Source organism: Vigna unguiculata, chromosome 1, assembly GCF_037176805.1.
Source record: "Vigna unguiculata cultivar grain cowpea cultivar isolate G323 ecotype 2 chromosome 1, ASM3717680v1, whole genome shotgun sequence".
In the NCBI taxonomy this organism is placed as follows: Eukaryota; Viridiplantae; Streptophyta; class Magnoliopsida; order Fabales; family Fabaceae; genus Vigna; species Vigna unguiculata.
Genome location: NC_140792.1, coordinates 42822410 through 42836590, shown reverse-complemented (window position 1 = coordinate 42836590; position 14181 = coordinate 42822410). Strand labels below are relative to the sequence as shown.

Sequence of the window (14181 nt, the reverse complement as noted above, 5' to 3'; positions counted from 1 at the left end):
AGATGTTTTCCAATTAAATTTAGAACTTTATTTTGATAATATGGTATACATTTAATAAAATATATTTTTTCAAAGTAAAACTTTAAATTTAATTGATTAACAACACCAGCTAGATTCATATTGCAAAAAAGCCTCCATGGTTGCGTGCTGCTTTAATTCCCAAGCAAAGTCATTGCGCACGTTGTTCCTTGTTCTATCCTTTCCCAAACTAATCCAAACCTCATTCACAAGAAAATGTTTATGGAATATTGAAACAACATATATAATGTTAAATCTCTTTTTTAATTTTTGGGGTGAACTTTTGAGATTGATATATACCAAAACAAACAGAAAGAATGCAATGGACACATGAGATAATTTTTTACAATGACGAATTCTTTAATGCAAAAATAATGTAACAATCTACCAAATACATTGCATTCATAATAGTTTAATTGTGAAGAGTAAAAAACAATTGGACAAAAATATCGTTTAAGTATAATTTTTAACAAGCAGTCACACGTGGCATTATTTAGACATCCTTAGAAAAATCAATTATTTTTATGACAACACATTATCGAAATTAAGCACATAGGTTGTCGAAAACAACAAATAAATGACAAAAAAAAAGGTAGCAAAAGTAACAAATTATTTTTATGATATAGATTAAAAACAATTCAATATGTACATGTTTTTTTTTAACCGAAAACAATTTTACATGTTTTGTTTGTTGTTAGGATAGTTTATTTTTAAAATTTTAAAAATAATATAACAATTTATTTCAATTTCAACAGATTTAATAATCAAGTCTATGATACACAGTGAAAAAAAAATGTAAAATATGACTACAACTAATTGATTAAGATTGAAAAAGACTCAATTTCGTTGCTTAACTTTCTAGACACGAATCCTAAAAATTTTATTATTCATTTTGAAAATATAAGAAACATGTTAATATATAAACTCTTGACATGTGAATGAAAGGGACACTTTTTAATCTTTTAAAATACAACATATAAAATAACATAAAAAATAAAATTCCAATTTTCAACACCTCCACTTCACAAAATCTCATCCTTTCAATGAAAGAAACACAGTCACATAACACCACACTGGTATTACTAATTAGAATTTTACTGTGAAGAATGTGATAGTATTATTATACTCATAAGATGGTTATGGTTTAGAGCTACACTAATCTACCTTTCCCGAGTATGAAAGGCCATGATCAGAAGATGTTGCAAAACCTTATCTTTATTAAATTTTCTGAGACAGTGACAACGATGTTAAAGACATGTGGAGACAATATTAGAGTTTCTGAGATGATTTAACCTCTGATGTTATGTGGTGGAGTTGCATGTGGACCAGGGAGTGGTGGAGTGGGTGCACACCACCATTTCATAATCTGTTTAGGTAGATTTTAGCAACACTAACCCTACACAGAGAGCTTCTTCACAAACATGCACAGTTAAAATGACCCCAACCAAAAAGCATGCACAACATTAAAAATAGTAGGTTCCAAGAAGAGAAAACGGTGACAATTCAGTGAAAAAAAAGTTGGAAATAGATAGGGCAGTGAACACACTAGCGAATGGTTAGCGTACACCTCTGATGTCTTGTTCTCACACGTCGTGATCATGGCTTCATTCATCATCTTGTTGGATTTTGGACTTTAGATTGGTTTGGTGTGTGAGAGTAATGCTTGTTATTCCCTATGAAATGGACACACAAATTAAGAGACTAATGGTACATTACATACTCACACGCCACCCTACACTAGCTCAATTTCAAAACATAACATTCATTTTTGCTGCTGCCATTAATCTTGCAATAAGTTCACCCCAACTGAAATGCTGCACACAGAATTGGACTAAAGCTGACATGTTAATAACTGTAATTAAGTTTCTTTAATACATTAGGTCAGAACTTGATTCAATGACAGTTTTCGTTTTCCAATGAAAATTTAAAGTTGGTTCTTAACAGTGTATAAGCATTAAAAGTGAACTGTTAGATCAGATCTAGTAATTATGTAACAGATAACTTGTGTTGATCTTGTCAAAAAAGATTAGTCTGTAATTGTGTGAATTGAAAGAAAACGTTATTTAAAGCATGTCATTTAAAAGACAAGACTGATTTCTATGATCATAAAGTTACAAAATTTGGTAATGTTATTATCTATACAAAATCAGATTAACATGTGGAGTTAATGCAGAAACTGGTTATTAATTGTGGATAAGTGTATGCATATGAATGTGTGGTTAATGTAAAAAGTGTGTTACTGTGCATACATAAACTGTTTGCTAAAAGTGCTATGTGAGATATTTGTATGTAATTAATATGGTATTAAGAATGGTAAAAGATTGGTATATTAAGTGAGACCCAGAGGGTGTTGAGGAAAAGTGGGGTCAAAGGTGTGATCTTTGGGAGTGAATCTGGGAAGAAATAATATGAGTACCAGATTGGCAAGGTGTGAGGTGGAAAGCATCCCCAATGCCACCACCAAAAAGATGAACAAACATTAATAATTAATAAATAATAATAATAAGAAGAAGAATAATAATAGCAACAACAATTCTTACATTATGCACATTTCTTTCTCTCTCTTCTTCTGCAGTTCACCCTAACCATTTCCAACAACCGCATCTTCTTCTTTTTCTTTTCTTTCTTATATGACATGATTCGTCTCCGAAGGCACAGTAATGATGGTAACGTCTCACCTTCCGAGACCCTTTTCTTGAAGGAAACTCTACTCCACCAAAATCTTGGCTTTTTTCGGTGAGGAAATTGGAATTAGGAGAAGGAGAAGAATAATACTAATAATAACATAATAATAATAATAATTAATATATTATTATTATTATTATTATTGTTATTGTTGTTGTTATTAAAAGTGGTGGGAAGGGAAAGAATCAAATATGACGGAAGTGCTTCAGTTGCCTTCATCGTCAAGCTGTGGTGGTCTCACACCCAATGATGGGTCGCACCCAAGTTCCCTTATTAACGCTCCCACTGTGGAAGAAAGGGTGCTGCCACAGTCCCCTTTGGATTTGGAAGCTGAAGAAGAAGAAGAGGAAGAAGAAGAGAGAAAAAGGGAAAGAGAAAGGGATCAGCTTTCTATTTTGACCCTTTTGATAGCTACGTTTCGGAAGTCTCTGATTGGGTGCAGCACTACAGCTTCTTCTACTTCTTCTTCCATGGAGATTGGGTGGCCTTCCAATGTGAGGCACGTGGCTCATGTCACCTTCGATCGCTTCCATGGGTTTCTCGGTTTGCCTGTTGAGTTTGAGCCAGAAGTTCCCAGGAGGTCCCCCAGTGCTAGGTATGTTCTCAAGGAAACTTGGGGTTTCTTCTAAATTTAATCTTTCTTAGAAATTTGCTGTCATTGGATTGGTACTTTATTCTAAGAGGCTGGGTTCTGAAAAGAGTTTTTGTTAGAAATCTTAGTTAATGGGCTTCTTTTTTGTTTCATGGCTAGAGTGGTATTAATTGAACTTGTGTGATATAGAATTTTAAAATTGGTATCCTGTTCTTAACAGATGAGGTGGAATTTACAAGTTTATGTTTCCATATCAAGTTTTTTAGGTTATTCTGTGCTGATGTGGTTCAATCATTGCATAGACATGGATATAGCATTCCTTTGATTCAGTGTCTGCTCGCATGATTTAGATTTACACTGGTCTTACTTTCTAAAAGGGTTGAATGGTAGATACAATTGAAGGCTCTCTAGGACATAATTATACTCTTTTTTTTCAGTCAGAGGTTTCTGTCATGTTATCCATATATAATTTGTAGTTAATTTCGTACTGATAAAGTGTAAGTTGTCCTTTTTCTGAAGTGGATTTGGTTCATTGTAAAAAGTAAACGGTATAAGAAAAATGAGAGGCAGGGAAAGGTCATTCTATTTACTTGTTTGTTCATAAACAATTGATTATTTCTTGCTACTGACCCGGCAAGTAATGATAAACCCTGGTTCAACTACTTTTTAGCGATCTTCTCCTATACCTGGCTCATTATGTGTTCGGTGCATGTATCCTTAATTCTATTATCCCCTAAACGTTGATATATTTTTTATTTGCTATCTGTAGTGCAAATGTTTTTGGAGTTTCAACAGAATCTATGCAGCTCTCTTTTGACGCCAGAGGAAATAGTGTACCTACAATACTGCTGTTAATGCAGAGACATTTGTATGCACAAGGAGGCCTGCAGGTATTTATCCCAGCTCTTAGTTCTTCCTTACCTTGTTGAGAATGTAAAGGTGTTTTGAAGAAGTGTGTTTCTTTAATAGTATAATTGGTTTTTACCATGTTTTGCTTGTGATTTAATAGATACCTTTTGTATAATTGTTTTATTTTTTTAAAATTTTAATTAGACTTGAATCTTGAGATTTAAATGTATACATACAGGCTGAAGGAATCTTCAGAATCAATGCTGAAAACGGTCAAGAGGAGTTTGTGAGGGAACAATTGAACAGAGGAGTTGTACCAGATGGCATTGATGTGCACTGCTTGGCAGGTCTCATAAAGGTAACTATTTTTTCCCCTTCAAGATCACACAGTTATGTTTTTCTAATTATTTTGAGACTTATTCAGAATTAGGGTCTAGGATTGTTGGATTTTGGTCTGGTCTTCTATTTGAAAGTTGTGTAGTTGAATTTAATAATATGCTAATGTTAAATTTTTTCCTTTTTTCAACCAATGGGTAGAGTGGTGGATGCATTGAAGAGATTATTTCATTAATTTTGATGTGCTTGTGTTCCTTCACAGGCTTGGTTCAGAGAACTACCTACTGGGGTATTGGACCCTCTCTCCCCCGAGCAGGTAATGCAATCCCAATCAGAAGAAGAATGTGCTCAGCTTGTGAGGCTTCTTCCTCCAACAGAAGCTGCCTTGCTAGATTGGGCAATAAACTTAATGGCAGATGTTGCTCAAATGGAAAGCTTGAACAAGATGAATGCACGTAATGTTGCAATGGTTTTCGCACCAAACATGACCCAAGTAAGACTAGATCATTTTCTGTTTCAAATGTAGTTTACAGTTCTATTCTTAGCCCCGATTTTTGTTATTGAATTCTTACAATGCAAGTCAACCCCATCTTATTGAGTACAATTTCAATGATTGTATGTCTTCAACTGAAGGAATACAAAATTTGGTGAAAAAAGATTTGCACAAATAGTTTTTTCACCCTTAAAAGGGATTCATCATATTTTTGAAGATCTGGGTGATGTATAAAGGCTAGTAGTTTTAGGATTTTAATTTTGAAATCAAGGCTATGTGTTTGATAATGTTAGTTATTACGGGAATATATGGTATGCTGGATTATCTTATTCTAATCTAGAATAAGGTTAACTTATCATGTTGAGTCTATAGATTGGCCACCACTGTAATCATTTTGCCTTTTCTTAGTAATTTTGAGATTTTATCTTCCTCAGAGACTCTGATACCCTAGTCCAAGTGAGTACACTTCCCCAGAGGACTAGATTTGTAGCCTAGGTTCATTGTTCTAAATCACGTGCTTGTTGTCGAACTATAGAAGATCTTTTAGATGGTTGAATATTCTTCAGAATGGCATGAAATGTTCAAACCAGAGAGGTCTGTGTAAAACTGGAACCTTTCCTTTTAATTCTTATGAATATTCAGAACCAAATTTCAGTTTAGTACCACGTAAATTTGGCAGTGGTTTCTTGCATTCCTAAAATTTTTTAGTTTGCCATGTAAAATCACTGTTTGGCCAAAGGTTATGGTTGATTTGCGTTGCAACAGTAGCAATGTGTTTTTTCTCCATTAATCTTGATTCTACCATGCTGTGCAAAATTGTAATATTTTTCTGTGGTTATGTTTAGTCTACATCGCAATAACAGTATTTCTGTGGCATGTCAACTACAGATGGCAGATCCTTTGACTGCTTTGATGTATGCAGTACAAGTCATGAATTTTCTCAAGACACTGGTCGTAAAGACACTTAAGGAAAGAGAGGAGTCTATTGTAAAATCAAATCCTGTTCCAGATCTTAATTCTTTTGACGATGATGGACACCATAGCAATTCAGAAATGCTACACAAGGTTCCAAAAGATTGCAGTGACGATGAAGAAGATACATTATTTGTCACTGCAGAGCCATCTCAACAAAGCCCTAGTCATCTTGCTGAAGATGGCTGTGAAACTGAATCCAAAAGTTTGCCGACATCTACCCAAAATTTGATTTCTGCTGGAAATAGGTTGTTGGTTGACAATTGTCCTTGCAATCTTTTGTCTCAAATTTGCTCTTTTGCAATTGGGCTTCAAGACTGTGGCCTCACCACTGGGCAGACAAAAGGGGATCCTGCAAAATTTTGCAGGAGCAAAAGCCTTCAGTTGAGTACTTATGATATGGACAAATGTTCCAAAAAGGTGATGGAACTTCCAGTAGCAGGAGCTGCAGAGAAGAACCTCGGAACTGCCATCATTGGGCGAATAAATTCAAGAACGGAGTTGGCTGAAGCTTGGCGTTGAAAGGTTCTGTCTGATCCTTCTATCTTGCTGCCTGAGGGACAGGATGACAGAAGAAAAGTGGTACTCCCATAATGTTTCTGCATAATTGTTGAAGCACATCAATGTTGTGAAGGCACCAACATGGGGAAGGAAAGGGAAAGGAGAAGGTTTAAAGGGGAGATCTCTGTTTGTGTTTCCACGTTGGGAAATTCTCACTACTACTACTACAACTACTACTACAACTACTACTAGTTTGGTGTTGTGTTTTTTCTGTTGTTGTTTCTTGCTGAGTTTTTTAACCATGTTTCTTTATTCTCTGTCATTAACCATGCAGACTTTCCTAACGATTTTCTTTCCGTTGCTGAAGTATAGAATTTAACGAATTCAAAGTTGTGTCTGTATGCTTTGTTCAACACATTTTTTTGTATGAATGACCCTATGTATGTCAGTTTGGAATATTTAAGGGATGGTTTCAACATATGAAACATGATGGACTGATAGAAATAAGTTACCATTTCAATGTGTGATGAATGATTTTAAAATTATTTCAGGTTTTAAATTATAAAGATTACAAATATTTTTATTAATTTAATTAAAATGCGTTAATCAGGTCAGTCTCTTTAAAGTGATGACATAGAAATTAAGAAAAGCAAAAAAAAAAATTTATTCAAAATATTTTTAATTAAAATAATAAAAATCAGTCATATATTAAGTATAATATTGTATTTATATTACCAGACACGTTTTCTTAATATCTCACAACATTTCTTAAGAGGTAAACAAATGTAGATAAATGACGAAAATTTAATTAAAAAATATTAATATTTTAAATATTTAATATATAAAAAAGTATTCAAAATTATAAAAAAATTCCTTTTAAGTTGATTAAGTTAAATAAAATAAGTTATACAGCGTAATAGGAAGATAAAAAGGTAAAAATAAATACCAAATCGGTATACTATGATCAATAATAAGATATATGAATAAAACCGAGTTCTAATTACTTTCCGGATTTCTTAAACAAATTAATTAATTTTTTAAATAACAAAGTGATTGCAAAATTCATTAAAATTGACGAGTCATATTTTTTAATTACTAATCATGAATAGATACTAAAAAAAAACGTAAAATTGATGAAACATTGAGGCATGCCACGTTGTTACAATGTTGAGTTGTGGGTGTGGATAACAGATAGAAAGGAAGCTTGAGAGGTTGTGCAGAGAAGAAGACATGGAAGCAGTAGCAGGTTCCCGCCATTTCTCCACTCTTTCCCTTTCTTTCTCTCACAACAGAACCCTGCGTTCTTCTTCTGCCAAACCAGTGAAGCTCTCTCCTTCTTCCACCAACGCTTCCTTATCTTCCAGAAACTGGTTCGCGGTATGTTGCTTACTGTTTAACACAAACACGTTCTGTGATAATTAATAAACTAATTAGGGTTGTGTCGCAGAAAGAGGTATGGGGTTGGGTGAACTCCAACTCCAAGGGTGTGGCCGTGAGAAGGGACCTGCGCGGAGTAGTGGTGAGGGCTGAAATGTTTGGCCAATTGACAAGTGGCCTTGAGACTGCATGGAACAAACTCAAAGGAGAAGGTTTTCCAAATTTTACTAGAATTAAGGACTTATTACATTGTTTAGATTGTTGTTGAAATGATTTGTATGTTTGTTTATCTGTGTAGAGGTTTTGTCTAAAGAGAACATTGTGGAGCCTATGCGAGATATTAGGAGAGCTCTTCTAGAAGCCGATGTAAGTTTTCTTTTTAACATGATTTTGAGTTGTCACAGATTCTAGGAAACTGTTTTTGAAAGTGGTAAACAAACAGGGCCTTAAGTAGATGCGTGTTGTTTTGGCAGGTTAGTCTTCCTGTTGTCAGAAGGTTTGTGCAGTCTGTCAGTGATCAGGCTGTGGGTGTTGGTGTCATTCGAGGGGTGAAACCGGATCAGCAATTGGTTAAGGTAAATCTGAACTTTGCATTTGAATTCAACTGATTTTATCTCCTTTTTCTTTTATGTTGGGTGAGGGTTGTCAAACTGCATTTGGAGTTTGTGGTATGGAATGCACCGTATGACTTTTGCATTATAGCACTATTGTACTATTGCCTGTTTATGCATATTTTGGTTTGTCTTGGTAATATGTGCATATTTCACATGCAGTAAAAGTGAGATCTGTATAGGATATTGTTCTATTTTGTTCTGAGTACTGAATATCTATACAATAATGAAATGGGTGTTGTGCTGATCATTGGGTTTTGCAGATTGTACATGATGAACTTGTACAATTGATGGGTGGAGAGGTTTCTGAACTGGTTTTTGCCAAATCTGGTCCCACTGTCATTTTATTGGCTGGACTGCAAGGAGTTGGGAAGACAACCGTCTGTGCAAAGTTGGCAAATTATCTCAAGAAACAGGTGTTTTTTTCTCACTTATTCTACCTCCTTGTAGTTTGTAGTTCCTGCACCTTACTGAAAATTTGAAGCTAATCGTTTCAATTTTATCTCAGGGAAAAAGTTGCATGCTGGTTGCTGGCGATGTATATAGACCTGCTGCTATTGACCAGCTTTCTATTTTGGGAAAACAGGTACTGGAATTTTATTGCATTGAAGTTGGTCCCTCAGATTCTGTTGCTACTACCACAAAACTGATGAAGAAAGTATTGAAGTGGAAGTGATGTGTTTTATGGGGTGTTATGTTTGTGTTGTTAGGCAGTGCTTTGGTATCCAGCTATATTTTCTCTTAGGCATTTTCAGTGTATTTATTGATCTATATTAGGCTCTTAAAATATGGATTTTTTTAACCAATTGAATCAGACATTAGAGACCTAATTAATATTATTTCACTTATCTCATTTCTTCTGTCATTTTATCATATTTATATTTAGTTGTAGCTTGTATCAGGTAGATGTGCCTGTCTATACAGCAGGTACTGATGTTAAACCTTCAGAAATTGCCAAACAAGGCTTAGAAGAGGCAAAAAAGAAGAAAATTGATGTTGTTATTGTTGATACCGCCGGTAGACTGCAGGTGATTCTCTACGGGATTGGAAATGTTATAACAAATAATTATTTCATTTTTCTGTTTATTCTTGAATCATTTTTTATTTGATTGATTACGGTTGTATTTCTTATTGGACAGATTGACAAGACAATGATGGATGAGTTGAAAGAAGTTAAAAGGGCATTGAATCCAACAGAAGTGTTGCTAGTTGTGGATGCAATGACAGGGCAAGAAGCTGCAGGTATTCAGAAGTGTATTTGTACTCCTTTACATGAATGGATTTTTTTTTTCTACAAATAGTCCAATGATAAAAAAATTAATGATCATATTACTGATCTGTTTCTTTTGGCTTTGGTGTAATCTTGTGCCTTGTGAAAGTTATTAATTATTATACTCCAACATTATAACCATTTCAAAATTCTGACACTACTATTTTCTTTGTACAGCGTTAGTGACTACTTTCAATCTTGAGATTGGAATAACAGGTGCCATCTTGACAAAGCTTGATGGTGATTCAAGAGGTGGAGCAGCTTTGAGTGTCAAAGAGGTTTGCCTGCCTTTATCTTAGCTTTCCTAAAATGTTTTTATTTTCTATTTTGTTTTCAAACTTTGCTGCAAGCTTGCAATTTGTTTTTGTCTTAAGCAACGTTGACCATTCTATCCCATAAATTTTAATACTACAAACTTCTTCAAAGTTGGTTCCCTTAATTTACAGATGTGAATAATAGATGCATGAGGAAAGGAAATCATACCATCTTAGCTGTTCTTTGTGGGACGTGTTGTGTCAATTACACTGACAGAAGGCTAGAGATCAGAAATAACGCCCTCAATGGTGTTAAAATCCCATATTGGCTAGAAATATATCTAAAAGTATTTCTTGTAAAACTTGGCTATCATTTGGGTTAAGTATCAAAGTGTATCCGATCCTAGATTTGGGTCTCTAATACTCTAAATGTTTGGTCCTCGGATGAAGTTTGGGTTAAGATCCCACATTAGCTTGGAATATGGCTGAAGTACTCCTTGAGCTAGCTATGGGTTAAGTATATCCATCCTAATTTCGGGTTACTTGTTAAAGAGTCAAACTGCATGCTCCAAATGTCCAGTTCTTGGATGATGGTTGTGTTAAATCCTAATCAATTAATATGGCCAAAAGACTTTTTGTAAGACTTGGGGAGTTCTCCCTTTAAAGATAGCTTTTGGGTTTCAGACGGTGAAAGGCCTGGGTAAATGACTTAATTAAGCATTTATTGGGAAATTTTTTTGTCAAATGAGAGTTTATTTGTAAGCTTGGGGTTTATTTTGATAAGCTTTTCAGTGTAGGTTATTGAAATAGAGTAAAAAAGGTTTATAGAAATTTCCTAAGGCACTTCCATAAGCCCAAATAAACACTTCTAGACACCCAACTAGTCTATTTCGCTTTGATGGCTCAACCTCCCAACTTTTATGTTGTCTCTGAAATAACATAGAACAGTTTTTTTTTTATCCTGGTAAGTATTAACATAATAGGTCCCTGGAATGTATTTCAATTCAAGAACATAATAGCCTGGAAATGAAATTTTGACAAACTCTTCTAAGGGGAAACAAATGTTATGCTGCATCCTTGCTCTCATGCTGTGAATGTATGTATCTAGGGAAATGTTGCACCCTGTACTGATTACTCATGATTTATTGGAGGATCTGCCTTTGCAATATTGTCCATAAATATCTTATAGCCACATTGAATTTGGAATGAGTGGCAGATATCTAAACCTGACTTATATGACTCCTGAATTTCTGAGCCAAAGTATACTAGTTATGCGTCATTTAATTTGTGAATGTAAAGAAGCTGGCATGCCCTTAATTATGGGAGGTTTTTGCTATATTTAATTGATTTTTTGAAGTGACAGCGTTCAAATTTTGGATGAAGAAAACAGAGTGCAAAGGAATAAGCACATTTAGAACTGTGAACTGATTAATACAACATACCGTTCTAAATCTCTTTCCTTCTCTCATTTTGTTTACTTGGATAGTTCAATGATGGCAGGTATCTGGAAAGCCAATTAAACTAGTAGGACGAGGGGAACGAATGGAGGATCTTGAACCTTTTTACCCTGATCGGATGGCAGGACGCATACTTGGAATGGGAGATGTTCTTTCTTTCGTAGAGAAGGCACAAGAAGTTGTAAGTCTCACTATATTTCTATTTCTTTTATTTCTACAATACAAAAATAAAGTATTCAATATGAATTGTTAACCACATCTGTTGTAGATGCGTAAAGAAGATGCTGAAGAACTGCAAAAGAAGATCATGAGTGCAAAGTTTGATTTCAATGATTTTCTAAAGCAAACTCGTACTGTTGCCAAAATGGGTTCCGTGTCTCGTGTCATTGGAATGATTCCTGGTATGGGGAAGGTATGAGATCCTGCACTTGAATTGTACTAAATATTATATTTATGACAGTTTTGCGTCTGTTATGCCCCATGACAATTGCAAATGATGGACGGGAATTATCTGACCATTATATCCCAATTTTGGTTTATGAGCCTTGAATTGAGCATTGCCATAGTTTGCATATTATTCTTGATATTCTCCCAATTCTTGATATTTGCATATAAATCTACATGGATGCAGGTTACTCCTTCTCAGATAAGAGACGCAGAGAAGAATTTGCAGAATATGGAAGCAATGATAGAAGCAATGACCCCTGGTCCTTTTTCTCTACTGACCATTTTTTAAATAAAATTGCCCATACCATCTTTATCTGTGTAAATTTTTTCTTGACATGGGAGCATCTTTGGAAATTAGCAATGATAGAGGAAACATGCAGTGTATGTTGATGACTTGCATTACCTGGCTGATTTAGTCCTTTGATAATTTACTTTCGCTTTTGCTACCAGTTCAATTATATCTATCAGCAATGATTGTTTTTCTGTGTTTTTGACGGAGTTTCTTATACTTCACCGATTCTCCCCTAGGTTTTTAGTCAATTGATGTTTTCCACGATGATTATGGCTTGAATGTCACAGTTTTTTTTTACGTGTATAGGTTTCAATGGTGATACTATTTGCCATATTCTTCTTCTTCTTTGTTATAATATATGCATTGAGAGTGCGTAATACGTATTATGTACTACGGGTAAGCACATTTTCAACGTGCAAATGATCATTTCATAGAACTCATATCAAACTTGTCAGAAACACCCTAGGGCCCAGATTCCCTTGGTTATGAAATCATAAAAGTGCTAATTTTATGCTTTTTTGTTATCGTAAGGAGAATTGACTGTTATTTTACCCCATGATTTCTCAAACCTAGATTAAAACCAACCTTTATTGATTACTTCCAGAGGAGAGGGAAAAGCCGGAACTGTTGGCAGAATCCCCTGTCAGGAGAAAAAGAGTTGCTGTTGATTCAGGGAAAACAGAGCAGCAGGTATGTATAATGAATTTTCTTTCAAATTTAACCAAGTGCATTAGAACCTGCGGTCTATTTACCAGGGCTCTACTTCCTAACATAGAGGAATGAATATACCAGGTAAGCCAACTTGTAGCTCAGCTTTTCCAAATGCGTGTTCGTATGAAGAACCTGATGGGTGTAATGGAAAGTGGATCACTTCCAACACTTAGTAATCTTGAGGAAGCGCTTAAAGCGGAGGAAAAGGTGATTTCATTTTCTATATATATGCAATTAACACTTTTCAAGTTTCTTTATTTAATTTTTGAAATAACTGAGCTAGTTTGTGTAAAATAATACTAGGTAGTCAAAACCTCATCTTTAGGTGTGACATCGTTTGACATGTTTGGCGTGTTATGCTTAAAATGTATTTCTGCCATGCATGGAAGCCATGCTATGAGATGATTCTGAAATAATCCTAATCACTTGATGTCATTTTCATTTTTCTTAAACCCTAATCACAAGACAGTTAGAACCTTCTACTTATTTAAGTCGTGAAACAAATGCAGAACATAATAGCTTGTGTTTGTGTGTGCAATTGTGCATGCTACTTAACATAACATTTGATGATTTGTGGTTTCTTCATTCTTCCGGTATCAGGCTCCACCTGGCACTGCAAGGAGGAGGAAGAGATCGGAATCAAGGAGTGTATTTATGGACTCAACAACCGGAAGGCCAAGTCCTCGTGGTTTTGGGAGCAAAAGTTGAACATCTCTGAAGGGTTCAAAACTGAACAATGGAGAGTCTGGATCAACGGTCTTTAGTGATCAACATGTACGATATGGCTTTCTTAAGCTAAAATATTCTTTATGATTAGAGCACTTCATATAGCTCCAACTTGTTTGATTCAGCTTTCTTCGGCTAAAATAATTACTTACCATCATTAGATAATTTCATATTGCATTGAGTGTTGTGCAGGAGTTTGATGTAATTTAGGCAGAGATGAGTTGTATCATATATGTGCGGGATATACAAATCTAAGAAGCATGCGTGTCATTCTTGCACAATCTCAACTTCTATCTTGGTGTGTTTGTGGAATGTTACATTCAAGACACCCTCCAATATTTTTTCCATTTGATTTTCTAACTTGCAGACGTTACTTTATCCCCTCTTTGGTTGGAGTTCTGACATCGGAAAATGCATGGATGACAAAAGACAGAATGCATGTAGTCGTGCAAGGATGGTTCAAGAATCCAAAATGTGTGTGTATGTATATCAACACAACCTATTCAAGAGATATTAATGCCAAGTTTGTGAAATTTGCGTTTGAGTAAATAATCAAGTTTAACTACAAACTTGATTTTGTCTAATCAAAT

The 14181-nt window shown here is 34.8% G+C and overlaps 2 protein-coding genes across 4 annotated transcripts; both read left to right on the top strand.

Moving 5' to 3' along the window:
- Positions 1-2664: 2664 nt before the first annotated feature.
- Positions 2665-6931, top strand: LOC114192217 (rac GTPase activating protein). The gene is made up of 5 exons (XM_028081863.2): positions 2665-3298; positions 4065-4185; positions 4383-4502; positions 4743-4973; positions 5862-6931. The coding sequence occupies exons 1-5, from the start codon at positions 2895-2897 to the stop codon at positions 6465-6467; spliced, it is 1482 nt and encodes a 493-aa protein (XP_027937664.1). The 5' UTR covers positions 2665-2894; the 3' UTR covers positions 6468-6931.
- A 647-nt stretch (positions 6932-7578) lies between these two features.
- CPSRP54 (chloroplast signal recognition particle 54 kDa subunit) lies at positions 7579-14160 on the top strand. Of its 3 annotated transcripts, none has more exons than XR_014995243.1 (16): positions 7627-7823; positions 7894-8035; positions 8122-8189; positions 8297-8398; positions 8698-8850; positions 8943-9020; positions 9337-9462; positions 9574-9676; positions 9882-9982; positions 11459-11596; positions 11684-11827; positions 12047-12122; positions 12759-12844; positions 12947-13072; positions 13466-13639; positions 13959-14160. XR_014995243.1 is itself a non-coding variant. In XM_028059113.2 (15 exons), exons 1-15 carry the CDS (start codon positions 7677-7679, stop codon positions 13571-13573), a joined length of 1698 nt encoding a protein of 565 aa, XP_027914914.1. In that variant the 5' UTR covers positions 7579-7676; the 3' UTR covers positions 13574-13872. The 3 variants fall into 3 exon arrangements, 1 of the variants encoding a protein (XP_027914914.1); XR_014995251.1 differs by lacking the exon at positions 13959-14160 and adding an exon at positions 13784-13872; XM_028059113.2 differs by lacking the exon at positions 13959-14160 and having other exon boundaries at positions 7579-7823; positions 13466-13872.
- The last annotated feature ends 21 nt before the right edge of the window (positions 14161-14181 follow it).

Coding starts and splice junctions, on each gene's coding strand:
- LOC114192217 (XM_028081863.2), top strand. CDS start 2,895: ATGACGGAAGTGCTTCAGTTGCCTTCATCGTCAAGCTGTGGTGGTCTC. Junction 4,186..4,382: donor ATGCACAAGGAGGCCTGCAG/GTATTTATCCCA, acceptor GTATACATACAG/GCTGAAGGAATCTTCAGAAT. Junction 4,974..5,861: donor TCGCACCAAACATGACCCAA/GTAAGACTAGAT, acceptor TGTCAACTACAG/ATGGCAGATCCTTTGACTGC.
- CPSRP54 (XM_028059113.2), top strand. CDS start 7,677: ATGGAAGCAGTAGCAGGTTCCCGCCATTTCTCCACTCTTTCCCTTTCT. Junction 9,983..11,458: donor CAGCTTTGAGTGTCAAAGAG/GTTTGCCTGCCT, acceptor CAATGATGGCAG/GTATCTGGAAAGCCAATTAA. Junction 11,828..12,046: donor TGATTCCTGGTATGGGGAAG/GTATGAGATCCT, acceptor ACATGGATGCAG/GTTACTCCTTCTCAGATAAG.